The sequence below is a fragment of the Sinocyclocheilus rhinocerous genome, unplaced genomic scaffold (assembly GCF_001515625.1).
Source record: "Sinocyclocheilus rhinocerous isolate Xijiao unplaced genomic scaffold, SAMN03320098_v1.1 scaffold72, whole genome shotgun sequence".
Classification (NCBI taxonomy): Eukaryota; Metazoa; Chordata; class Actinopteri; order Cypriniformes; family Cyprinidae; genus Sinocyclocheilus; species Sinocyclocheilus rhinocerous.
Genome location: NW_015628351.1, coordinates 4,529,374 through 4,556,324, shown reverse-complemented (window position 1 = coordinate 4,556,324; position 26,951 = coordinate 4,529,374). Strand labels below are relative to the sequence as shown.

At 35.6% G+C, this 26,951-nt stretch overlaps 3 protein-coding genes across 9 annotated transcripts in view; all 3 read right to left on the bottom strand.

Annotated features, from left to right (window-relative positions):
* LOC107737639 (NF-kappa-B essential modulator-like) overlaps nt 1–8,445 on the bottom strand; it is a 13,366-nt gene extending 4,921 nt beyond the window's left edge. The window contains exons 1-13 of the mRNA XM_016549216.1: nt 8,176–8,445; nt 6,072–6,259; nt 5,696–5,988; nt 5,524–5,595; nt 5,129–5,308; nt 4,485–4,546; nt 4,267–4,314; nt 2,991–3,093; nt 2,757–2,872; nt 2,521–2,673; nt 2,326–2,416; nt 1,317–1,460; nt 1,047–1,183 (exon numbers count right to left, since the gene is read on the bottom strand). Of these exons, the coding sequence (XP_016404702.1) occupies nt 1,047–1,183; nt 1,317–1,460; nt 2,326–2,416; nt 2,521–2,673; nt 2,757–2,872; nt 2,991–3,093; nt 4,267–4,314; nt 4,485–4,546; nt 5,129–5,308; nt 5,524–5,595; nt 5,696–5,988; nt 6,072–6,255 (1,583 nt within the window). The 5' untranslated portion in view covers nt 6,256–6,259; nt 8,176–8,445. The remainder of the gene's footprint in view (nt 1–1,046; nt 1,184–1,316; nt 1,461–2,325; nt 2,417–2,520; nt 2,674–2,756; nt 2,873–2,990; nt 3,094–4,266; nt 4,315–4,484; nt 4,547–5,128; nt 5,309–5,523; nt 5,596–5,695; nt 5,989–6,071; nt 6,260–8,175) is intronic.
* A 1,228-nt stretch (nt 8,446–9,673) lies between these two features.
* On the bottom strand, nt 9,674–12,312 carry LOC107737724 (caveolin-2-like). Its single transcript, XM_016549315.1, has 4 exons — nt 11,980–12,312; nt 10,673–10,869; nt 10,390–10,577; nt 9,674–10,303 (listed from the first exon to the last, which is right to left on the bottom strand). The coding sequence occupies exons 2-4, from the start codon at nt 10,862–10,864 to the stop codon at nt 10,153–10,155; spliced, it is 531 nt and encodes a 176-aa protein (XP_016404801.1). The 5' UTR covers nt 10,865–10,869; nt 11,980–12,312; the 3' UTR covers nt 9,674–10,152.
* Nucleotides 12,313–13,100: 788 nt separating this feature from the next.
* The window catches only part of LOC107737637 (SLIT-ROBO Rho GTPase-activating protein 3-like), a 39,870-nt gene continuing 26,019 nt past the window's right edge, over nt 13,101–26,951 (bottom strand). For 5 of the 7 annotated variants that reach the window (XM_016549211.1, XM_016549212.1, XM_016549210.1 and 2 more), the window contains 11 exons: nt 24,159–24,219; nt 23,789–23,866; nt 23,286–23,414; nt 20,477–20,582; nt 20,142–20,372; nt 19,140–19,195; nt 18,740–18,911; nt 17,422–17,517; nt 17,146–17,325; nt 15,437–15,518; nt 13,101–14,082 (listed from right to left, as the gene is read on the bottom strand). In XM_016549211.1, coding sequence (XP_016404697.1) covers nt 13,876–14,082; nt 15,437–15,518; nt 17,146–17,325; nt 17,422–17,517; nt 18,740–18,911; nt 19,140–19,195; nt 20,142–20,372; nt 20,477–20,582; nt 23,286–23,414; nt 23,789–23,866; nt 24,159–24,219 — 1,398 coding nt within the window. In that variant the 3' untranslated portion in view covers nt 13,101–13,875. Of the gene's footprint in view, nt 14,083–15,436; nt 15,519–17,145; nt 17,326–17,421; nt 17,518–18,739; nt 18,912–19,139; nt 19,196–20,141; nt 20,373–20,476; nt 20,583–23,285; nt 23,415–23,788; nt 23,867–24,158; nt 24,220–24,435; nt 24,464–26,951 lie in introns of all 7 variants that reach the window. The other 2 variants (XM_016549214.1, XM_016549213.1) reach the window with 2 other exon arrangements.

Sequence of the window (26,951 nt, the reverse complement as noted above, 5' to 3'; positions counted from 1 at the left end):
TTTCAGATAAATAGTGTTCATATCGATATCGGAATTATATCGTATCGACCGAAATTAAGAAATATATCGTGATATCAATTTTGGCCATATCGTCCAGCCCTAATTATAATAATAAAAAAATTAGCTACCTTTTTGGTTTAAAAAAACCTAAAAATTAAAAACCATTACTTTAATTGCTACAAGTGAATTTAAGCATCACATACAGTGTAGAGAATAAAAAATGGATTTGCATTTTGCGATCTGCTGAAGATTAAAGTTAGTGTTGGTTAATGGGGTGATCATATTACAGTTTTTATTATCGTTTAATTTTTCAGATCAGCAAAAAAGTTATTTAGTTGTCTAAGAGCAGTATTCAGATTCAAATATAAAACCACTGCATAGTATAAATTAAATACAGATTAATCTTTGTTAAAGCTACTAAACTGATTCAGTCAAGAGCAGAGAGGGATTTTTTCTTTTTTATTTCTTTTTATTTATTTATTTTGATTAACATTAACGACACATATAAATTAGGCAGCTCTGGCTTCATGAACTAATATAATGATACACATCCGATTTCCTTCTCAACTGTTTACGGTTACTTACATCACAACCAACTGTGTTTACGAGGATACTCAAGACGGTATTTTGAGACAATTTTGTGTGTGTGACCATTCAACAAAGAAGATGTGAAAGAGAATGTGGTGTTTTAATATTCTCTTTTGCATCTTCTTGCACTTGAATGGTTTCGCTTGAATGTTTGATTTTGGAAAGACTTAAAAACACTTGCAAATTATAAACTTCCACTATATGGTGGTTAAACTTTGCTATTAATCTGCAAGTTACACGCCAAACCACGGGACCTGGTCCATACAGATTACAGATCAACTCTAATTTAATAAATAACATTATATGATAGAATAGGTCATCTAAATGTAAAAATAAAGGAAATTAGCAATTTAACATCCAATATGACCGATATCAATAAAATGAAGAAAAAAAAACAAGAAAAAAAATCTCTAATAACGTTCAGTAACACATCATATAGTGTCAATCTCTTTTCCTACCTTGAGGTTCCTTCTTGCTTGAATCTGTCTATCTCAACTAGTGCCTTACTCAGCTCCTCCTGCAACTCTTCCTTCTTTTGATTGAGTTTCTCTCTGGCTTCCCTCTCAGCCAGGAAGTCCATCTTATAGATCTCTGCCTGCAAAAATAAAATGTGCAATTGTGTTTGTGTTATTATATGCAACATGCATGCTGAACATGTATTTATAACAGGCTAAGACATAGTAAGTGAGCAGAGCACTGTAACATTAGTGTGCAGGCGTTATATTCACCTGAGCGTTCAGCACTGGTATAGTCTCTAATGCAGCTCTCAGCTGCTCCGTTTCCTCCTTGAGTTTATCGATGAGATCCTGTTTCAGGGCCAGAGCTTTCTCAGCCTCTGCTAACCTGTTAACTAGACTATCTGCCTCTCCACACTGTAATGGAAATTACCACATGTATGCTTTCCGTTAACAGATTTATAGTGAACCATGCACTGACCTATTTTCAAAAAACATCAAACAGTCACAGTTTTCTAGTTTTGTAGCATTTAAATTAAGACTTTGGTCAATGACTAATAAGCATGTCCACTATAAAGAACAGAAAAAATATTTTAAAATGTAGTTTATAAATCTAGTTCAAAATATTTTATAAATAAAACATTTTTCAAGGAGATACTTGAAGTATTTATTACAAATATCATGAATTATTAAAGGGGTCATATGATGCTGCTAAAAAGAACATTATTTTGTGTATTTGGTGTAATGAAATGTGTTTATGCGGTTTAAAGTTAAAAAAACACCTCTAAAGAGAAAGGAAAAAATGAAATCGCATCATATGACCCCTTTAATAAATGTTTATTTAGGCTTATTGACTTTCACACACAATCACGAGGGTTCGCATGGGTTTTATGTCGTCTTATAATCAGGGTCGTCTTATATTCGGGCCAATACCGTAAATGTACTATTTTGTTTTTTTTGTATGTTGGTTGCACAATATCAGCGTTTGTGTTACCTAAAACTAAAACTATTACAAATCGCTTTCAATAACTGAAAAATCTGAAATAAATAAAACTTACATGAAAAATTCAAAATGTTGCCCTGTCATCTAACTGAAATTAAATAAGTTCAAGTACTGTAATCAATAAAACTAAAACTGAAATAGAAAAAGCAAAATATAAAAAAAAAAAAAACACAAATCAAATCAAATAAAAACTATGATAGCAATGTTGAAAATTGTGTCTTAATAACCAAAAAACATAAATGAAATTTTTTTTTTAAATCACAAACAGCAGCTACCTACCCTGTGATTGGCTTGCTTTTCACTTTTGAGTTTTTTGTCATAATCCTGAAACAAACATGTGTACGCATGTTGGAGCTGGGCCAGCTTCCTCCTAGATGAGGAAGAGCAACAGGAATTGTGGGTTACTGCTACAACCATAACAAAGAAAAAAGGAAGCTGCGTTTGTTACAGGGTTCTCCATCCAGCTAAACCCACCTCTCCTCCACTATGACGAGCCTCTCGTTCTTCAGTGCAGTTTCTAGGTTCTGTGTCTGCAGTAAAAGATTGTCCACTGTCACACTGTGCTGCTTCTTCTGCTGCTCCATGTCTCTCTCTAAAGTCTGCAGGCGTTCGGTCTTCTTGCCCAACCTGGGAGATCAAACAGGTCTTGTACACACAGCTGCCGAATCTCATACACAAACACATGCACAAGGACGAAGAGATGCACTCACTTATCCTCTAAAATTCGTCTCTCTGCTTCACTTTTCTCCAGCCAATTTTGTCGTTCATTCAACTCACCGAGAAGGGACGTGACCTGAGCTCTCAGAGCTTCACTATCCTTTGTCAGCTACAAACACAAAGATGATGATCACCCATCCCAAACTACTGCAAATGCTGCCACAGCTCGGCATAGGAAGAAATGGCTTTTGCATACTGAATCACAGGTTGTGTCTGCGTTTATGTACCTGAACAAAGTCCTTCTCCTTCTGTTTGAGTAGAGCCTCATTTCTGTCTCTCTGAACAGAGCTCTTCTGAAGACAGTCCAGCTTCTCCTGGAGCTCCCTGTACCTACATCACAGCAAAGACACAACCAGGATTAACCGTCCATCTTACTGAAGTTCACCACCAAACGCACCCATTCATTCCTTATTATCAGTACAGTTCACCACCAAACGCACCAATTCATTCCTTATTATCAGTACAGTTTCTACATTTTATCAAATCATCAAATTAAAAAGAAAAAAGAGCCACAAAAACTGAAGTGTGGGGAATATGTAATGACCAAAATGTTATAAATCAAAACTACCTTGTATTTTAGCTTCTTTAATATACTTGCCTAGATGCAAATTCTGGCCAACAATGAGATTTTTGTGTATGCTAGGAACCTGTTTGCTGCATTTACTGCATTCACTATTCGCTCTAACTCCAATAAACAAAAAAATGCCAATAAATACTTTTATATTATATTTTTATTTCTAAAATCGATTAATAAAATAATAAAGTAGTAGTATATATTTATTTAATGCCATGTCAGCATCAAAGGCTATTTTCATGGCAGAAACAATTTGAAAGATTTTTTACATTAAAGTCTTTTTACATTAACATGTGATAAAAATTCTAACACTTTTCCTGGCAAAATTTTACTAAATAAAATAATTTAAAAAAAATATATTGTTCAAAAGTTTTGGTTCAGTAAAAAGTTTTAATGTGTTTAAAGGTGTCTCTTATGCTCAACATGGCTGCATTTATTTCATCAAAAACTGCAATATTGTGAAATATTACCATTTAAAATAACTCTTTTCTATTTGAATATATTTTTAAATATATTTCTGTGATGGCAAACCTGAATTTTCAGCAGCCATCACTCCAGTCTTAAGTGTTACATGATTCATAATTTGGTGCACAAGAAACAGTTGTGCTGCTTAATATGTTTGTGGGGAAAAAAAGTTACAAACTTTTCTCTTAAATTTTTATGTTAATTTATAGAAAGTCCATACAATCTTCTGTAATATTATAAATGTCTTTACTGCCACTTTCAAACAATTTAATGGATCCTTGCTGAATAAAAGCATTAATTTCTTTATTTAAACTTCTGAACAGTAGTCTAAATGAGAAATGTCAAAACATTTGACTGCTAGTGCATCTGTCTCATTCCAGTCACAGACACAGTGTTCTTTCAACACCAATGAGGGGAGGAACACACGAGCACACACACACACAGTGAGATATAGTTCCCCTCACCTGCCTTGTGTAGCCTGAAGCTGCTCAGTTAGTTTAGCCAAGTGAGAGCTAAGCAGACACATGGATCAAAACAGAAGACAGAAAAGAGAGATTCCAAACCATTCACATTAAAAGAAAGGAAGCAAAGCACTTTGAGATTTATTACAATACAATCCAAGCGTGCAGAGTTTACAGCCTGCAGGGAGAGAGAGCAGTGTAAACTGAACATCTGAGAGTACCTTTCTGCAGGAACGGTGAGCGCGCATGCCTGCTGGACTGACTCTTCAGTAACACCACCATTCTAATAAAGAGAGGATTAATCAATGATCAGAAGTTAGGTAGATATATAAATACCGTTTTGACATCTCTGTTTAAAGAATCCCGAAACAAATGTCTCAAAATATTAAAGAGCACAACTATTGATAATATTAAGTAATATTTCTTGAACACCAAATCAGAGTAATAAAATTATTTCTGAATAGTCATGTGACACTGAATACTTAATCAATGGTTATTTTAAATTGTAATAATATTACTGTTTTTACTGTATATTTGATTAAATAAATACAGCCTTGGTGAACATAAGAGACATCTTTCAAAACATTAAATAACTCTTACTGACCCCAAACAGTAGTGTATATAATTTAGAATTTATCTTAATAATAATAATTTGTATAATTTTAAAAAATGCAGTTATTATGACCTTGTATTAATTAAGCAACTACGTGGAAGTCTATTACATTGCAGAATTTTCTAAAAAAGAATAATTGTAAAAATATAAAAAACGATCAAAGTGAAAAGGTGTTGGACATTTTATTTGTGAACTACCCATATAATATAGGTCTAATTATATCAATAAACAAATGGAACATAAACGCTCTACCTGATTGAGTTTGGAGCGTAACTGCTCTACAGTGGCGAGGAGATTTTCTCGCTCTCTCTCATTCTCTGTCTTCTCCTTCTCCAGCTCCTCATTCCTCCTCCTCAGTGCCCTCATCCCTTCCTCCAGCTTCTCTTTGTGGCTTTTCAGCAGTTTCAGAAATTCATTAGAGCCCTCAGCAGGCTGAGGTGAAAAAGATTTGTAAAGATGAAGGCACAAATACTTAAAAAAGAAACAACTTGATCTTTAGCCATGTTTGGATTGTACTTTAACACAGTGAACCAGGAGGATAAAACACACCACACCACACCCAAAAGTAGTCAAAGCAGATTAGCACTCAATGCTGATAAAGCTCTATTGTACAGACATTTCACATATTGACATTTATGGTAAATTACCAAACTTTGAGGCATTGTGTGTCTGTCACCGTCTCCTTCAGCTCGGTCTGTCAGTACAGCTTCATTTAATACCTGCGTAATGAAACAATAAAGGGAAGTTTTAATTCAATGAACTGACAACTTCCATGCAAGCTTTTCATGCAAGTTCCAAATGCTTTACAAAAGAACCTACTTCTGGTGAGTCCATGAGGACATTCTTCTCTACATTAGTGCACTTCAGCTCTTGGTCCTGGCCTTGATTTCCAGTCTCTTTAGAGATGCCAACACTTGGACTCCCTGTTTGACTGATGCTGTGGTTGAGCTGTCCCAACAGGCTCTGGTTTTCCTGTGCCAGTCGCTGCACTAAAGCTCTGGCCTCACGAAATCTACAGCTCAGGAACTCGCGCTCCTCTCTCGACCTCCTCTGCCACCCCTCCATCTCATCACATCTTTCTTTGAGGGCATCATTGCTTCGCTTCAGAGCCTCTGTGGAATGTTTAGAGTTGTTTATGCAGTTTAATGTTATCAATGGGCAATGAATCTGGCATAGACAATCTCTCAAGTCTCACCTCGTAGCTGATGATTATCTGTTATGAGTCTATGGACCACTTCATTTCCCGCTAATTCAGGAGGGACCCCCATAGACCCCTGTGAACTGGCCATCAGTGACCCTTGACCCCTGGCACCCACAGTCTCCTCTCCAGTCAGCTCCCACTGCAGAGTACAACCACCTGACGGCTGCGGCTGGACCATGATCCTGAGAGAGAAGACCAGCCAATAATTAAAGGGGTCATATGATGCGATTTCAATTTTTCCTTTCTCTTTGGAGTGTTACAAGCTCTTGGTGCATAAAGAAGATCTGTAAAGTTGCAAAGACTAAAGTCTCAAATCCAAAGAGATATTCTTTATAAAAGTTAAGAGTTAGCCACACCTACCTAAAACGGCTCGTTCTAACACGCCCCCACATACCTACGTCACGATCTGGGAAGATTTGCATAACGCCGCCTAAATGTTCACGCAAACAAAGAAGGCGTAACTTTTATTCTTGCTGTAGTATTGTTAACGCCGCCACCATGTCGTGAAGGCGTTGTGTGCTTCGTTGTGAAAGCGAAACTAAATTATGTCCCCACTGGATGGGTTTTAATGTTTTTGTCTCGTCGCTCTGGCCGGGACACGGCATCACAGTATGGTAAGGGGCGTAACATTTCCGTCACACGGTTGAGGTATTCGGCCAATCACAACGCATTGGATAGCTGGCCAATCAGAGCACACCTCGCTTTTTCAGACTGATGAGCTTTGTAAAAATCGACGCGTTTCAGAAAGGCGGGGCATAGAGGAGAAACAATAATGTACAGTATGTGGAAAATAATGTGTTTTTTGAACCTTAAACTGCATAAACACATTTCATTACACCAAATACACCAAATAATGTTCTTTTTAGCAGCATCATATGACCCCTTTAACATCTGGAGCTGGACAACTCAATGAATTTTACAGTTGTTTGTGATTGTTGGATAAGCATATTGAATAAGTTTATAACGATTGCTGCAGCAAACTATGAGTCTTTATTAAGTGCATTTACAGTATTTATTTATCTTTGTTAGTTAATAAAAATACAACTATTCATTGTTAGTTCATGTTAGCTCACGTCCATTAAATGATATTAACAGATACAACTTTGATTTTAATAACGTATTAGTAAAAGTTGAAAATACACGTAATATATTATTATTATTATTGGAATTTGCATTTATGCCATTACATTAATGCACAGTTTTTCTGCAATCAAAAACTGCACATTTATTTTCATTTCTGTTTTGTTCTATAAAATGCTACACAGCTCACTTGACTGAGTAATTATGCAATCAATAAAGTTCATATTAAATAATATTAACATACACAACTTTTGACTTTAATATTTTTTAGTAAATGCTGCATTTAACATTAAGTAAGATGAATAAATTCTAATATATTAAATATTTTTCAGTTAGTTAACTAATGTAGCCTAGTTAACTAATGTTAACAAATTGTACAGCATTACCAATAACGATTATGAACTTATTTCTTTTCTTTTTTGAAACAACATTAATTTATTAATTAATTAATTTATTAATTGTTCAGTGCTGGATTATATTTTATTATTAGTTATGTTATTTTAAAATCTCACATGAAGTTTAAAATGGATGAATTGAGGGTTTAATTACAGTTTCACTTTACAACAAGGGCTAAATGGGGCGATTCACTGACATTTCTGCCATTAATAACGCTACAGCTAAAACGAAATAATCTCTCCAATCACAAAACATAGTTTTTCATTCCGTTTTATGATCCTTTTACCTTCAAAAAATTGTTTACTGTTTCTCAGCGCGGTGTTGATTCCAAAGACAAACACACACTTCAAAAACACGGTTAAATATAATAGTGCTGACATTTAATTCTTATCGACACGTTTATTTTAAACAACTTCTCACATCTTCTGAAAAACAAGACTCAATGTTTTGTTTACAGGTTTCTGACAGACGTAACGTTACTGAGCTAACGACACGACTAGCATCAGCGCATTTAAAACCCTAAAACATTCAAAACCACACACTAACACGAGTCAAATTCCTTAGACATACATAAATTATGTGATAAATATATAGGAGGATGTAATAGGAAGGTAATTACTACCTTTTTAAGCCGTTCACAGTGTTTACCTATCCGCGCTAACACAGATCAACTGCTTGTCGGTCTTCCGCCAAGGAAACACGGCCCAGTTTAAAGTCAACCATAGACGCTAAGGTCGGCAAACATCTTCAGCCTCGCCGAGCTGGAAAGTCAGAATCGAGTTTGATAAAGTGAATTAAATAAAAATGTCCAGAAAAGCTCGGACAGGGACAGACTATCGAGGAATTCCCCCTCGATACTTCCGCGCTTCATCACACTCTGCGCTGTTTCCGGGTGGGGGAATTATGGGAAGACAAATTAGAGTAAAAAGTCACGAGGAACTTCGGTGTTTTGTTATTACCGATACAAAACTTTTAATGTCCTCAAGTCATTTTTGACATATTTTTGTTAAGAATGTAATAATAATGTAATTAAGAATACATTACAGATCCAACCAATATTGTTTTTTTTTCCTTTTTACAACCAATACTACTGCAGATTATTTCTGTTTTGACACAATAATAACTAGCCTATAGACCATAACAATGACGAAATAAGGGGCCTAAAAGCATTACGAATATTATCAATATTATTATTTTTAACACTAATGTTATTATTATTAGACTTCTAGATTAGATTATTAGGTTGCTTTAGAGATCCACTAAATGGGGCTATTTAATTGTATTCCTGATATAACAAGGACATCTGATTAAAGGGGTCATATGATGTTGCTAAAAAGAACATTATTTTGTGTATTTGGTGTAATGAAATGTGTTTATGCAGTTTAAGTTTCAAAAAACACATTATTTTCCACATACTGTACATTATTGAATTTAAATCGTATCATATGACCCCTTTAATTAAGTAGAAAAGTGTAAATATTGGTATATATATATTGATCAAACTGATAACCTCTTAACACTTGAGTTTTCATCATACTGTGCATCCTTTTGAAAGGAATGGATTTATTGCAATGGATACAAAAATTGACTGTTCCATAAAGGTTTATTTGTTAACTTTTTTAATAAATACTTTTATTCAGCAAGGACGCATTAAATTAACCAAACGTGACAGTAAATACTTTTACATAAAAAAAACAACTTTCTATTATATCCTAAAAAAAGAAACACTTCAAAGAGAAAGGAAAAATTTAAATCGTATCATATGACCCCTTTAATTAAGTAGAAAAGTGTAAATATTGGTATATATATATTGATCAAACTGATAACCTCTTAACACTTGAGTTTTCATCATACTGTGCATCCTTTTGAAAGGAATGGATTTATTGCAATGGATACAAAAATTGACTGTTCCATAAAGGTTTATTTGTTAACTGTTTTTTAATAAATACTTTTATTCAGCAAGGACGCATTAAATTAACCAAACGTGACAGTAAATACTTTTAAATAAAAAAAACAACTTTCTATTACATCCTAAAAAAAGAAATTGTCACAGAATCCACAAAAATATTAAGCAGCGCAACCAATAATATTTAAGAAATGTTTCTTGAGCACCAAATCAGCATATTAGAGTGATTTCTGAAGTATCATGTGACACTGAAGACTGGAGTAATGAGAGAGCTTGCGGCTTGTATGTTCAAGATGCAGGCTAAGTGGTTGTTTTAATAAAATAGCCCACATGTATGACGTGGCAACCTTCAAAACAGACATACATGACAGTTGTTCATTATATCAAATATCAGAGAGAGAGAGAGAAATAAATATTAACAAATTGTATGGAAAAAGACTAGACTATAGGCCTATTGTAGCTTCGTACATATGACAAACCCATGCAGAATTTGTTACAAATTATTAAATGTCTATTTAATAACATGTAAACATCTATTTAATAACATGTAATCCTCTTCTTTGAATGTCTCATGGTTATTTCAACACAGCTTTAAATAGCAAAAAAATCCATTCAGGTATTCCATTGATTCATGTTTTGTAATTGAGAGAAAAGCAGTTTGACAAGCTTCTTCCGATTCCTCCTTGTGTTTCGTCACTCTTTGGAGAACACCACATATATACCACTGCAACAGCGAGCCACAGATTTGCAGAACGGAGCGATGAAGATGTTAACCACACTCATCCACAGTGACCTCACACAGGGCAGGCAGCTATGAAACACCTGAATACAGGGCATCACACACCTATGGTAAGAGACAGTACTTTTGATTAAAAAGTTTTATTGCATTGATGTAACAGATTTCATAAATAATCGCCAAAATGAGCTTACCAGATGTGCATACAGGCCAGTAGGGCAAAGAGACCCCCACAGAGACATGAGAACGGAAGCGCACACAGCGCTGTGAGGCAGCGGTAACCCCAGAGCCGCGCGGACTCGAAGCCGATGCCGCTGTACACCCACACGCGGTCGTAGCTGTGTGTGGAGACGGGCTCTGCCAAAACGTCGCTGAACTCTATCTAGTGTCACAATGAAGAGAAAGTTGGTGGCACTTTATTGATGGTCATGTTTTTTTCACTTATAACCTCCCATAAGAAGACACAGTCGTGCTCACCTTCAAGTGTTTGTTGAGGCCACAGGGATCCCTGATCTCACCCTGAGTGAGGGACGATGTGGAGGAGAACTGTGGGGGAGGAGGCGGAGACGGGTGGATCTTCTTCACATCATCATCATCATCATCATCTTCTTCTTCTTCTTCTTCATCATCGTCAATATTACACTCCACCAAATACTCGTCTGGCATCATATTGACTGCAAAGCAGATCACACTCTTTGTGCAATTCTTATACGCATCAGTGCAGAACCAAACAGTACAGTCGCCTACAGAGTATTTTTTTTATTGAATAGGTTAGGCTTTTAGCATAACTGTGGGTTAAATGGTTTAGTTCCAGTAGAGAAACTACAGCAGTGGTTCTCAACATTTCTGACTGCTGGATATTTGCAAGATACCCACAAGATATTTCTGATACTTCTGTTACAATGACAGATGCTCATTTTGAAAAGTTTTATTTACAGAAACTTAGAGTGGCAATATAAATAAAATTAAATAAATAATTAAATTTTATATTCCCAATAACTGAATATTGTTCATGGTTTACACTTTTTATTACCAATTTACATGACTTTTCTAGTTTGTAAATACATTGTTATTAAATAGCAATATCTAACCATGCAATAAAATTTGATATGGTTGGGCTTGATATAGATTCATTATATATTAAAAAAAATGACTTAAGAATTTATTAATTCCTTTACTTTCCAGGTCTATAAATCAAAACTCTAAGATAGTGAGAACCTGTTTTTTAAGTAAAAATGGCAGGGAACAAATTTCAATAAGATAAATGATTTCAGTATATGTCTTGCTATTTTAACTGTTCTTGCTGATTTTTAGCCTTGTTTTGTCTTATTTTCAATTATTTTGAGCCATCTTGCATCCCCTTTGGAATTGTGCTGCTGAGGCCTCCTATTGGGTCCCAGCCCCACTGAACTACAAGCACATGTGACAAATATAAACTCAAATCAGACAAGACACATCCTGGCAACTCCTGCTTACTATTATTGTTCACTCATTATAGCACATCATATTGTAATACTACGTCTACTGAGAAGTGATGAAATGAACTCATCAGTACAGTATGGATGTAAATGTAACCATCATTTCATATCAATTTGTTACAAAAATTAACCTAAAGTATTTTGTAATTAAAACAATGAAAAAAAAAAAACAGAAAGACTGCATTTAATTTTTAATAGTAATTAAACATGATTATTATTATTGTATACGTTTATATTATTTAATTAAGAATTACCCATGAATGCTATGCAAAATAATTTAAGCAATTATGAATATTTATCACTTACCCTATTCAACAGTCCTGGTCCAAAAATAAACTGTAATCCTGTCCAGGTCAATAAAGCAAATTCAGCAAAAGCAACAGTTTTGATCTATCTGACAGACACTGATAATCTCCATACATTTTCTCGTTGTCCACATCTAACAGATGAATATGTGGCCTGTATCAAACTATTACAGGAGGGGACCGTCTTTCAGTGTGGAGGTGTGACCTCACTCTTTCTGCCTTGTGTTCTTTGCCATAGTCTAGTGTGTAGAAGTGTCTGTACCCAGTGAAGAATTAGCAGGCTGAGTATAGAGTTATTTTGGGGAGAGGAATGGAGAGGGCACCACTGATCAGGTTACGGGACAGGCTAACCCTCCTCACACGTGGCCAGTTTCCTCACATATCATCTCATATTTAAAACAATAATTTATAGTTTTTTAGAAAACATACAGTGGGCTTCAAAAATATTCACTTTAAAATGTCTGTCATTGTGTTATACATTGTATTACACAGTGTTGTTATTGTTAGGTAATAAATTATACTGTAATGATACTTGCTCATCTGAGTGGTGAGAAGAACCCTTCACTGTATGGAATAGAACACTGGTTACACGACCCAACTAGCATTTCAAGAGTAATTATTATGCATGATGAAACACACGGCAAGCCGATGGTATTTTAGAATCTATATAATTTATTTTGATATTATTGTAATCCACACATCAATGATGACATGATCTACCAGAGACACACACTGCTAAAGGGAATGCATGGGTGACGGGCTGAACGTCGAGGGAGATCAGTGACCAGGGGAACTAATGTGCAGCAAAAAGAAAGTGAGTGCCATTGTTCTTCCTGCGACTACATGTGCTATTTCACAGTTTGATCTTTTCTCCAGTCAGTTCTCTGGCTTCTCTGTTGGACAGTTCCTGAGCTGCTCTGAGTGGCACTTGTCTTCACAGTTGTCTTTCCAGTTTTTGTATGTGACAGAGAGAAAATGGAGCCATAGGGGTAAAAGCGGCTACAGAGCTGTGCTTATTTTGGCCGCTCCACCTGTTCCCACACGAGACTATCTGCGTCAGTGTGTTTGCATGCATGTGTGCTGGTTCCTTTATGGTAGAATGCTTTTTAAAGAATAATCCATTGTAATTCAAATAATTGTAAAAATAGCAATGCGATTAAATGTAAAAAAAAAAATGTAAATGGCAAATGATACAAAAAACCCTAAATGAGTCTTCTAAGAAAGAAAAACTGGAGCATTTTAATATTCATCATGTCGTAGTCGTACCTTGAACTATTTGAGCTATGCAACAAAAAGCATTGAAAAAGAAAAACTAAAACTAAACACAATGAAGTAGAATCTTGGTTGGCAAACATCTGAGGGTAACGTTGGCCTTCAAAAATCTCTTCCTACATTCAGGGTGACACGTCTATATCTAAAATAACAATGTGGACTCTGTCTGTCATGGACGTCATTCCCACAATTCACTTGTCCATCTGAATCTATGTGCTTTGAGGGACTCAACACTTGTTTTCTGGTACTCCATGAATACATCATCAGCAGATACTTATGTTTCTCCAAATGAACACAGTCTACACTACAGTCAAAAACGTCAGACACATTGGACATCACTGCGATGAATGATTAGTTAGGAAGAGGGAGATTCTTGAATGAGGACCAGATTAACTGTTGTCAAAGCTAAAACACAAATACAACCAATAATAGGATCAATGACTTGGTCTCACGTGAAACAAAACCATATTCAGTCACTGTCAACTGAAATCTTTTGAATACAATAAGGCGTAAAGAGTACCATATATTGTATGTCTGGAAAAATAGATTCATATCTGTGATGAGTTTGCTGTTCCCCCACAACACTCATACTCAGATTCACTCGTCTATCATCCCTTCCTCTCCCTCAGTCCTGTTGGTCTTGGGGTTTGAAGAGGCCTCTGCTGCGCAGGCCGAAGCCTCCCTTCTTCACCTGAGGTCGAGCAGCAGCGGAGGGTACTGAAGGGACAGATGCGGGAGGAGAGGACGGAGGAGGGTTCGAACCCGAGGCTTCCAGAGGAGGCTGACGGGACAACAGCTCCTTAAACACGGAGTTCATCTGCCGACTGACCTCCTATGAGAAAGAGAGAAACGGTCATTATTACATAAGGATATCCGTTTGGGTTTACAAGTGCTAGCTCATGGATTGAAACTTACATTTATTGTCTAAGATAATATTCCTCCCATGTAGGCATGTAGGTAAGATATTTTTGGTACTTCTATTGTAATGGACAAAGCTGCTTGTTTTTTGTTTACAAAGTGGAAATATATTAAATATATTAATTAAATAAAAATGTATAAAACAATAATTATTAAATTCAGTAATTCCAGACATTTTAAAAAAGGAATTTTACAGTAGTTCATGGGGTATTTTTACAGTTTAACAAATAGCAATTTCTGCCTAATAAAATATTTTAGAGTTATAAAATAAAATACAAAATAAAATATTCTAGAGACATAACTATAACTATGTATATTAATCATAGAAATTCCCATGACTTCTTAATATTTTATTAATTTCCATGACTTTCCCAGATCTAGAAATCACATTTATACCCATTTTTATTTTAAAATAAAATAAAAGAATATGATGTTAGTTCATAGCTAGATTTTTAGCTTTTAATGCATATTTAGTCTTATTTTAAATCTTTTTAAGCCATCTTGCGGCCCCTCAGGAATTGCGTTGAGGCCCCCAGTGGGTCCCAGTCTCTCATTTAAGGAGTCGCTGAGGAGTTGACTCATTTAAATGATTGTACTTATGCGTGCTGAAATACGGCCAAAGAGACAAAAAAGAGCTTTGAATATGGTTCAGTAGATAATTCAGATTTTTAAGCTTTCATGCAGAACTATTTAGATTCATTATATAAATTACCATAACTGTTAAGATTTTAATTACATCTCCATGACTCTCCCAAGACTGGGAAAAACAATTTAGCAATTTCCTAATATAGCCAGAATTTCCATAAGTGTGAAAACCCTGGTATGTATTCCTCATTAATCATGCAAACATTTGCCCCCCCTGAGAGAATTGGCAGGAGCCGCCACTGTATTCAAATATGGCATGGCCAAGTTTAGGTTTGATGACTGATGTGCTAAATTTTACATATACAAATGAAATTTGAAAGCTACAATAAGAGGGCAAGATTGTCAATGAATAATGATTTAAATTCTGTTCATCTCATAAAGCTATCATATGGCAAATTAACACATGAATATAGACCATGAGTCATAGGGCCTATTTTTCTGGGGCTTTACGGTTATTGTATGGTTCTTTTTGTTATTTTTCTAGCTTGACAGACCTTGCTTACTTGTATGTTTTCACTGCACATGGAGTTCTTCAAGACTCCTTATTCTTAGTGAATGAATACAGAACTAAAATGTTTGAGCATAGTATTCCTTCAGTGGAAATATCAGTAGAAGAATCAGACCTTGTCAATATGTACTGTCTGTCTGTCTGCTGGTCCTCCAACTGGCCTCAGACTGTCTAAAGTGTGTCTGCGCTCCTGATGACTGAAGAGAAAGAAGGACAGGCAAATAAGGGAATAAAAATGTTCAACTGCTTATAACAATACACTACAGTTCAAAGGTTTGTGGTCTGTAAGATTTTCTTTAAAGAAGTTTATGCTCACCAAGGCTGCACTTACTTGTTTCAGCTATCTGCCTTCTTTAGTGTAACAATTCACTGTTTCTCAGAAACAGAAATGAAGAAACGGTGAACTATTACACTGAAGAAAGCAGATAGCTGAAACATTTGTGATACACCCTCATGTCGTTCTAAACCCGTAAGACCTTCGTTCATCTTCGGAACACAAATTAAGATAATTTTGATGAATTCCGAGAGCTCTCTGAACCTTTCATATACAGCAAGGATACTACCATGATCAAGGTCCAGAAACGTAGCAAGGACATCGTTAAAATAATCCATGTGACATCAGGGGTTCAACCGTAATATTACGAAGCTACGAGAATACTTTTTGTGTGCAAAGAAAACAAAAAGAACAAATTTATTCAACAATTCGTCTCCTCCGCGTCACCATGGCGCCATTTTGGAGAGTATCTGAGTATTCGGTATCTGAACGTAAACAACGTATGCTGTTCTGTGTCAGCAGCGCCACGCGGATACATTGTTTACATTGTTTACGCTTTGATCTGAATGAAAACAATGTTTACGTGTGGTACTGCATACGTTGTTTACGTTCAGTGGATACTCACTAACATGGTGCTATAGGGTGACGCGGAGGAGGCGAATTGTTGAATAAAGTCGTTATTATTGTTTTCTTTGCACACAAAAAGTATTCTCATAGCTTCGTAAAATTACGGTTGAACCCCTGATGTCACATGGATTATTTTAACGATGTCCTTGCTACATTTCTGGACCTTGATCATGGTAGTATCCTTGCTGTCTATGGAGGGTCAGAGAGCTCTCGGAATTCATCAAAATTATCTTAATTTGTGTTCTGAAGATGAACGAAGGTCTTACGGGTTTAGAACGACATGAGGATGAGTAATTAATGACAGAATTTTCATTTTTGGATGAACTATCCCTTTAAGGTAATTTTTTAGAATGCAGACTTTTTTTGAACTTTCTGATTAAAAATACAGTAAAAACAGAAATTGTGTTAAAGTTTTATCATTTAAAATAACTATTTTCTATTTTAAGATATTTTAAAATGTATTCGTGTGATGACAAAGCTGAATTTTCAGAATAATTACTTACACTAGTCTTCAGTGTCACATGATCCTTCAGAAATCATTCTAATATGCTGATTTATTGCCCAGGAAACATTAATCATTATTGCCAATGTTGAAAACAGGTACTTTTATTTTTACAGGTACTTTTTTCAGGATTAAAAAACAAGGATTATTCAGAATTATTTGACGAATTGAAACTTATTTTAAAAAATTTAAACTTTTAATTTTACTGACACTTTTGATCAATATAATGCATCCTTGCTAAATAAAAGTATTTATTTGCTTAAAAAAAAAATCTTGATGAAATTTTGATTTAGCATAACCACTGTTTTTGTCATCTCCAGAATAATTCTGTAAGCTCTTTGAGGTTTAATGGTGGTCATACACTCATACACAAGACCTTCAGCAGCTGGTACCATCAAAACGACACCTTCTGTTCTCCTACCCTGAGAATTGGCGTGCAACTGCAGTTGTCTGAGGAGGAAAGAGGAGTCGTCCCTCAGGCACCTGCAGGATCTTCCGGATGGGGCTTCCACTCCCACTGTTGCCTCCACCCATACTGCTGCCTCCGCTGCCTGTCCTCTGCCGGCCGGGCAAAGACGCGCTGTCACTGTTCACTCTCATACTGGGGAATGACAGCAAACACGGTACAGTAAAGATCTCACTGGGCCTGTGACGAACATTCAAGGTCCATTATTATCAGCGGTCTGAGTGAATATACCGAGTGCTGTGTTCAGGCAGCTGCTGTTCGTCTGATAGGTTTCCTGTGCTGCCCCCTCTGCTATCCTCCTTCTTCCCTCGTTCTTTACGCTCTGCCCTGAGGATGAGAAGACAGCAAGATGAGGTCGCCAAAGCTAGTGGTCAGGTTATTGCTACCAAGATATTGTTTAAAAAGTAAAGCAATATGTTTATCTATTATAATTTTCCTTAGTCACATGTCTCTGCAATGATTTGCTAGACTTAGACACCATATCTAATTTGATGCACACAAAAAACAGAGCTGTGAGGAACAGAATTACAGTCCGTTCAATGGGTCTCATAAATAAAGCACAAGCAGAATTTCTGTGTAAATCAGTCATAAATCCATTCTTATTTAAATGGTTGCAGTGAATTGAATGTGACAATTTACGTAAGAATGGATTTAAAAATTGTGGTGCTTCTTATGTTTTATGAACTGTACTTCTGTCCCTGACAGTCTTGCTTGTGTCTGTGTCAGATTAAATATGGCATCTATTCTGAATAAAACTCTATTTATGACAGAACTAAATTATTTATTGTGCTTCTAATCAGTTACGTTTTCACATGGTAATATAAAAGCAGAATTAGTGCACAAATAATTAATCATCACAGTTGTTTTGGTTAGCAAATTATATTCATTAGCTCTGTTGCAAAACCTAATGAGTTGCCTATAGAGGCAAGATTCATTACTGAGAGAATATTGATAAAAATAATTCAGAGTAATAGATTATTTCACCCAGTGTTTGTATGTGCTATGTACTTCTATACTTACACTACAGTTCAAAAGTTTGGGGTTGGTAAGGTTTTAAAAAAAAAAATCGTCTTTTTTGAAAGACTCTTTTGAAAGACTTTTGGCACTCTTCTGAACACGCAGAGAAGACTGACACAGAAGAGAAGGAATTGTTAAAGTCGTTATTTTTGTTTTCTTTGCACACAAAAAGTATTCTTGTAGCTTCATAACATTAATGATAAACCACTGATGACACATGGACTATTTTAACAATGTCCTTCCTTACTACCTTACTAGTTGCATTGGTGTCTATGCAGGGTCAGAAAGCTCTCGGATTTCATCAAAAATACCTTAATTTGTGTTCTGAAGATGAACGAAGGTCTCACGGGTTTGGAACGACATGAGGATGAGTAATTAATGACAGAATTTTCATTTTTGGGTGAACTATCCCTTTAAGTCGGGATGTTTTTTGAAACCGTGACTAGGTTTTGAAACAGAGCCACTGTAATAGTAACATTAATGAAACGTTTGAAGGAACCTCATCAAGTTTATAGTGACGTTTATGTCTCACCCCTCTACCACACTGATGTACTTATGGGGTACCAGGCCTTTTACTCCTCCTACTTCCCCTCTCCACCAATCAGCAGAGACCTTGCTGTGTAGTAGGAGGTGGTCACCCTGCTTGAATGACAGCTCGGCTGCAGAGCGTGCAACATAATCAAACATGGCCACAGCCTCCCACTCTGCCCATACAATGCACACACACAAACACAAAATACAAACACAACACAAAGCATTTTGGCAACAAAAATGCCACATATGCCAAAGTCCAACATGGAATGGCCACAATGCAACAACAGGACACAAAAACCCAGCATGGAACACACATAGACACATTTAGATAAGCAATTAATTACAACTTGAAAGGTTTAAAAAATATATTGGCATGATATACGTGTTGTGTTTTTTACCATCTTCACTGGGAAGATGTTCAGCGTCTCCCTCGCCCTCCTCTGTGATGGGTTCACTGGAAAAAGAGGTTGGAGTTACATGAAAGAAAAAAAAATCTGGTAAAAACTGCTCAAGGGAATATTTTGCTGGGGAAAAAAATGCTGAATCCAGATGTAGAGGAGTTTGTTTCTTCATCAGAACAGATTTTGAGAAATTTAGCATTACATCACTTGCTCACTACTGGATCCTCTGCAGTGAATGGGTGCCGTCAGAATGAGAGTCCAAACAGCTGATAAAAACGTCACAATAACCCACAAGTAATCCACATTACTGCAGTTTATCAAATAACATCTTGTGAAGTGAAAAGATGTTTTTGTAATAAACAAATCCATCATTAAGAGTTTTTAACTTCAAACTGTTGCTTCCGGCTAAAATGCTAGTCCTCTATCCATAACATTGCTTTCTCCAGTCATCCAAAACAGTTCTAATCTAAACAAATATATCGGTGGATTGTGATGTGAAAGGACAAAAGGGGATGGACTTCTTCACTGGAGGAAGCGTTATTATGGATTATGAACTTGTGGTTTGGCCAGAAACTATGGTTTAAAGTTAAATGCATTAATGATGGATTTATTAAAAAAACACACAGATTTTCATTTCAAAAGATGTTAATTCATATGGACTGGAGTTGTGTGGATTATTTGTAATGTTTTTATCAGCTGTTTGGACTCCCATTCACTCCAGAGGATTGACCAGTGAGCAAGTGATGTAATGCTACATTTCTCCAAACCTGTTCTCATGAAGAAACAAACAAACAGACTCTTTTTGATGGCCTGAAAGGTGAGTAAGTTTTTAGCACATTTTAATTTTTGGGTGAACTACTTCTTTAACTATTCTTCGAAAATTAAGATTTCTTTTTAGGACATCCAAAAATAACAGCAAAGCAGTTTGAAACAACATGAGGCCGAGGAAATGATGACAGAATTGATATTTTTTGGCTTAACTATCCCTTTAAGACTCACCAGTACTCCTGCTCTAGAGTCATGCATTTCTCATAGACGGGGCCCGGGAGTTCGGACGGCCCAGGGAAAATGCTCTCATGATGGATGATCATGGTCTTAACAAGGTCATTGATCTGAGGTGCCAGTGTCACTTCATCACCACCCATCTCCACCACTCTGAGCAGACTGGGCCCGAAGCACACGGCCAGGTTATACGGCTGCATCATGTTCTCATCACTGTACTGAGAGACACTGAATAGACGCCAACAAAACAGGTTACGAACTGTATCACAGACCACCTTAATCAGGTTTAGAACGATTACAAAGGCCTTTAAAAAAAAGAGAGCAGGACTCACTGATGAAGGAAGGCGAAGAGATACCGCATCACTATGACGACGGGTCTGGGGAAGGACGAGACTACGGTCTTTATCTGCGCTACTTTTTCTGTCATGTTTTCCATCTCTGAGAAGGATATAAAGTTGACAGAATTTAGTCAACATACTGGAATCAAAACTTAAAAAAACAGTAACTTATTAAATGAACTATATTAAAGTGATATACATTACAATTAAAAAGTTTAAAGTCAGTAAGATTTTTTTAAGTTTCTGAAAGAGGGCTCATCTGCTCACTATGGCTGTATGTAGTTGATCAAAAATACAGTAAAAACAGCTTTGAAAAAACTGATTTGAAAAAACTGTTTTACCTTTTAATATATTTTAAAATGTAATTTATTCCTTGTGATGGTAAAGCTGAAATCTCCAGTCTTCAATGTCACATGATCCTTCAGAAATCATTCTAATATGCTGATTTGGTGCATTTTGGAACAAAAAACAGAGCTGTGAGGAACAGAATTACAGTCCGTTCAATGGGTCTCATAAATAAAGCACAAGCAGAATTTCTGTGTAAATCAGTCATAAATCCATTCTTATTTAAATGGTTGCAGTGAATTGAATGTGACAATTTACGTAAGAATGGATTTAAAAATTGTGGTGCTTCTTATGTTTTATGAACTGTACTTCTGTCCCTGACAGTCTTGCTTGTGTCTGTGTCAGATTAAATATGGCATCTATTCTGAATAAAACTCTATTTATGACAGAACTAAATTATTTATTGTGCTTCTAATCAGTTACGTTTTCACATGGTAATATAAAAGCAGAATTAGTGCACAAATAATTAATCATCACAGTTGTTTTGGTTAGCAAATTATATTCATTAGCTCTGTTGCAAAACCTAATGAGTTGCCTATAGAGGCAAGATTCATTACTGAGAGAATATTGATAAAAATAATTCAGAGTAATAGATTATTTCACCCAGTGTTTGTATGTGCTATGTACTTCTATACTTACACTACAGTTCAAAAGTTTGGGGTTGGTAAGGTTTTAAAAAAAAAAATCGTCTTTTTTGAAAGACTCTTTTGAAAGACTTTTGGCACTCTTCTGAACACGCAGAGAAGACTGACACAGAAGAGAAGGAATTGTTAAAGTCGTTATTTTTGTTTTCTTTGCACACAAAAAGTATTCTTGTAGCTTCATAACATTAATGATAAACCACTGATGACACATGGACTATTTTAACAATGTCCTTCCTTACTACCTTTCTGGCCCTTGAATGTGTCAGTTGCATTGGTGTCTATGCAGGGTCAGAAAGCTCTCGGATTTCATCAAAAATACCTTAATTTGTGTTCTGAAGATGAACGAAGGTCTCACGGGTTTGGAACGACATGAGGATGAGTAATTAATGACAGAATTTTCATTTTTGGGTGAACTATCCCTTTAAGTCGGGATGTTTTTTGAAACCGTGACTAGGTTTTGAAACAGAGCCACTGTAATAGTAACATTAATGAAACGTTTGAAGGAACCTCATCAAGTTTATAGTGACGTTTATGTCTCACCCCTCTACCACACTGATGTACTTATGGGGTACCAGGCCTTTTACTCCTCCTACTTCCCCTCTCCACCAATCAGCAGAGACCTTGCTGTGTAGTAGGAGGTGGTCACCCTGCTTGAATGACAGCTCGGCTGCAGAGCGTGCAACATAATCAAACATGGCCACAGCCTCCCACTCTGCCCATACAATGCACACACACAAACACAAAATACAAACACAACACAAAGCATTTTGGCAACAAAAATGCCACATATGCCAAAGTCCAACATGGAATGGCCACAATGCAACAACACAAAAAACAGAGCTGTGAGGAACAGAATTACAGTCCGTTCAATGGGTCTCATAAATAAAGCACAAGCAGAATTTCTGTGTAAATCAGTCATAAATCCATTCTTATTTAAATGGTTGCAGTGAATTGAATGTGACAATTTACGTAAGAATGGATTTAAAAATTGTGGTGCTTCTTATGTTTTATGAACTGTACTTCTGTCCCTGACAGTCTTGCTTGTGTCTGTGTCAGATTAAATATGGCATCTATTCTGAATAAAACTCTATTCATGACAGAACTAAATTATTTATTGTGCTTCTAATCAGTTACGTTTTCACATGGTAATATAAAAGCAGAATTAGTGCACAAATAATTAATCATCACAGTTGTTTTGGTTAGCAAATTATATTCATTAGCTCTGTTGCAAAACCTAATGAGTTGCCTATAGAGGCAAGATTCATTACTGAGAGAATATTGATAAAAATAATTCAGAGTAATAGATTATTTCACCCAGTGTTTGTACGTGCTATGTACTTCTATATGCTGATTTGGTGCTCAAGAAACATTTCTTATTATTATCAATGTTGAATACAGCTGTGCTGCTTAATATATATATATTTTTTTAGAAACCATACAATTATTTTCAGGATTTTTAATGAATATAAAAAGATCTACATTTATTTATTTTTTAAATACAATTCTAAATGTCTTTATTGTCACTTTTGATCATTGTGAGTCCTTATGGAATAAAAGTAATAATTACATTTATTTGAAAAATTCTTGACATACTTTTGAACAGTATTACCTTGTCACTGTTTGGTTAAAATTCACTGCAAATGCCACAGAAAAGTAACATTCTGAGAAATGCTCTAGCCTTAGTTGCTTGCAGATGCCACTATGGTTTGATATGTTGTTACCTAATGCAAATTATATGTCCAAATACTGTTTTGGGTGCCTGAAAGTGCACATAATCACACAGAAGCAGAGAGAACACATGAAAGGCATCTTACGGACACACTCCATGAGCTGGCTAAAGCTCTCCTCAGGGAACAGAGCTTTCTCTAGACCTCTGAAATAGAGCTTCAGAACCCCTGCCACTGAATCAATGTCACTCTCGCTGTCAGTGAGCGGGTCCTCTCCTGCAAAAAAACCCCAAAAACAACAACCCAAGAACAGTCAGAGAGACAGAAAAAAGGCCATTTTTGTTTATAAATTCAATTAATATTTATATATTTTTAAATATTCTATGATAATATACACTACTATTCAAAATGTTGAGGTTGGTAAGATATTTTAAGCTTTTTTTTTTAAAGAAGTCTCTTATGCTCACCAAGGCTGCATTTATTTGCATTTATAAAAAACAGTAATATTTATTTGCAGTAAACCAGTAATATTGTGAAATATTATTACAATTGAAAACATATTTATGTAAACTGATGATTTGCAAATGTATACTTCTTGCTACAAATTTATGTTAATACACCTGTATTTATCAATTTGAACATGACTGTACCTCTTTCAAAGGCATCCCTGATATGATTGACTTCAGTCTGTGATCCAGGAACTCTAAAAATGCCTTCATGATGCAAACCTGTTTAAAAAAAGCATCACATTCATATTCACACACACATAAATACTCAGTCCTTTATACTAATACTACTTATGTTAAAGGTGTCACTCAGTAAATGTTGTTTTTGTTGCACTGGCCAAGCAGCATGTTCTTCCTGATTAATTTGTACTTTTATTAGTACTGTCGTCTTCATCATATGTAAATGTATTTCATTTCATGTACATGTTTTTTAAAAAGTATTGTTTCATTATGTGTAAAACCTTTTTAATGAGGAAAAATGACAGAGCCCAACTATAACAATGAACAGTTTTACCGTGCAGGTTGATGAAGCGAATGCAGCTCTCCACCACCAGGGGGATCTGTTGCCCAGAGCTCTGATAGAAAGAACGAAGGGAAATTGGAAAAAAAAAATTATGCACATCTGAATAGGACTAGAGTTGTATATAGAGATCATGAAAGAAATAAAACAAAGATACATATGAAATACAGTGAACAAAGACAGAGACAAAGAGTGCAGAAGGCGCAGAAATACATTTACCCACACAAACAGATGCACACAGATGCATGCATGACAGGGGAAACAGCTGTACCTGAGTCCTCGACATCCGTCTCCTCCTTCTACAGTCACAGGCAGCCAAGCAAGCAAAGAAAGAGACAGGAGGAATGTATAAAGGAGTAGATTGTGTGGCATGACCAGAAGGAGTGTAACATGAAAAATGGGGAAAGAATCGCAAACAAAAGCAAAAGCAGTCAGAAAAAAGGGAGAAAAACCAGGGTGAGAGACAAAAAGACAAAAGCAGAGAACAAGGAGTTTAGATGTAAAGCAACATGTCAGGGATGCTCTGTTTTAATTTAGATCTGGCTAGATGGGAATAATGTGCTTAAAGAGTGCATTACATCAAAATTAGATTATTCCATGTATTCTTATTTATATGCTAGTGTACTCTTGACTTGGACATTGACAAAATACACTTTTAGCAGATAAATAAACTACTGGTCAAAAGTTTGGGATCAGAAAGTTTTATTAAAACAAAAAAAGTTTTATTATGCATAGATGCATTAAATTGATCAAAAGTGAATGCTTTGGAACATTAAACATTCTTTTATTATTTCAAATGCTGTTTATCTCATTTACAAAAAAATAAAAATAAAAATAAAAATAAATAAAACAGCACAACTGCTTTAAACACTGAGAATAATAAAAATGTTTGTGAACAAATCAGCATATTAAAATAATTTCTGAAGGGTCATATAACACTGAAGACTGGAGTAATAGTATTGCAATAATATTTTACAATATTACTGTTTCTTTATTACTCTTATTACTGTATCTTGCCAACCCCAAACTTTTAAAGGTTGTGTACATTTAAATTGTTATCCTTTTTCTTACAGGAAAAAGACTGATGACTCATCCTGCACTACACAGATTTTTGTCCAATCAAATTCTCTCTAGAATAAGAAAGTCCCTCCCCAAAAAGCACGTCACTTTGTATTTATTTGTTTTTTAAAGGAACAATTTCTTGAACATATCTCACCCAAACACCAAAAATATAGGACACAAAACTATGCTTGTTACAAAATTTAGGATCTTTTAGTGTCAGAAACAACATGTTAGCTCAATGCCAACCATGTTTCTAAATCAGAATTCAATTCACTTAGCCAGAAAAATGTCCATTTTACTGGGCTGCACCCATTGATCAACCAATCGAGACAAAAAAAAGTGTTGTTGGCAAAGCAGTTCTGTGGCCCTGACTGCATTATCCAATTATTAGCGGTGTAACGAGAGTGCACATCTCATAGATTTACTGTCCACTTAAGATGAAGAGATACACCAGCCATTGCTAATGCAGGATGTAGAAGACACTGTTCGACACTCCACTACAATAGAATAAAAGTGTGAGAGAATGGAAGTGAGTGGACGAGAGGAGAAGGAAGTCGTTTCTCCAGGTGCAGAGAGCCAGATGGCAGAGCAGTGCTCTACAGGCCTGAGCTCCCAGGAATAGAGAGGAACAGAGAGAGACACGGTGGGAATCTCAGAGAATAGAGAGCACCCTGCTGAAACCACTAGCATGACTGCTCACCAGCATATGCTGTCTGGTGGATGCTGGCATCCCCAATAGGCTTCCTAAATAGTTTAACCAGTAAGATTACCACCGCTGACCAGCTTCACCAGAAAGACCATGCTGGTTGACCTATTTGACCTTCAATGTTTGCTATACTCAAAGCCATCCTTAATCAGCCTTGACTAGCATTGAAATGGAAAGTTGACATGAAAGTTCAAGCATCGACAACAATGACTTGAGTGTGACATGCTATATTGATTTTGAATGTTTTTAAATGCTTTTTAAATTCACTTGTCACTGCAGGACTTATTAAGTGAACTGCAAAAAAACGAAATGTTGATTTAAAATGGCGAAAAACGTACATAAAAATGTTTAAAATGTTTATTGGTAAAAAGTTTGGAATAATTTTAATTTTTTTAAACGTTTTAAAAAGAGGTATCTCATGCTCACCAAAGCTGCATTTATTTGATCAAATACAGTGGTATTGTGAAATATTATTACAAATTACAATAACCATTTTCTCTTTTAATATATTTTAGAATGCAATTTATTCCTGTGGTTGAGTTGTTATTATTATTATTATTATTCAGCAAGGATGCATTAAATTGATAAACAGTGACAGTAACAGACATTTATAATGTTTTATTTTAAAATGTATAATCTATTTCAAATGAATGCTGTTCTTTTGAACTTTCTATTAATCAAAGAATCCTGAAAAAAATTAAATTATTAAGCAGCAAAAACTTAATTAACTAATAATTATTAATAATAACTGAGCAGCAAATAAGCATTTTAGAATGATTTGTGAAGGATCAGGTCACAATGAAGACTGGAGTAATGATGCTGAAAATTCAACTTGCGGCATTTGTTGCATCCAGTGTTACGGATTATAATGACTTATACTGTCTTTTTACGCATTGCACTGCATCACGCCGCGTAAACATAAAATCATGTGATCGGAGAAATGACAAACAACATACGCTACATTACTCTACACTGCTCAAAACTCGCGTTTGAATCGTCAGTGGCAAATTCTTTAAATA

Bases quoted from the DNA above. Each gene is read 5' to 3' on its own strand.
- LOC107737724 (XM_016549315.1), bottom strand. From the start codon at position 10,864: ATGATGCCAGACGAGTATTTGGTGGAGTGTAATATTGACGATGATGAA. The intron at 10,578-10,672 runs GTGAGCACGACT...TTGTGACACTAG, and splicing joins GCCTCAACAAACACTTGAAG to ATAGAGTTCAGCGACGTTTT. The intron at 10,304-10,389 runs GTAAGCTCATTT...CTCTTACCATAG, and splicing joins CTGGCCTGTATGCACATCTG to GTGTGTGATGCCCTGTATTC.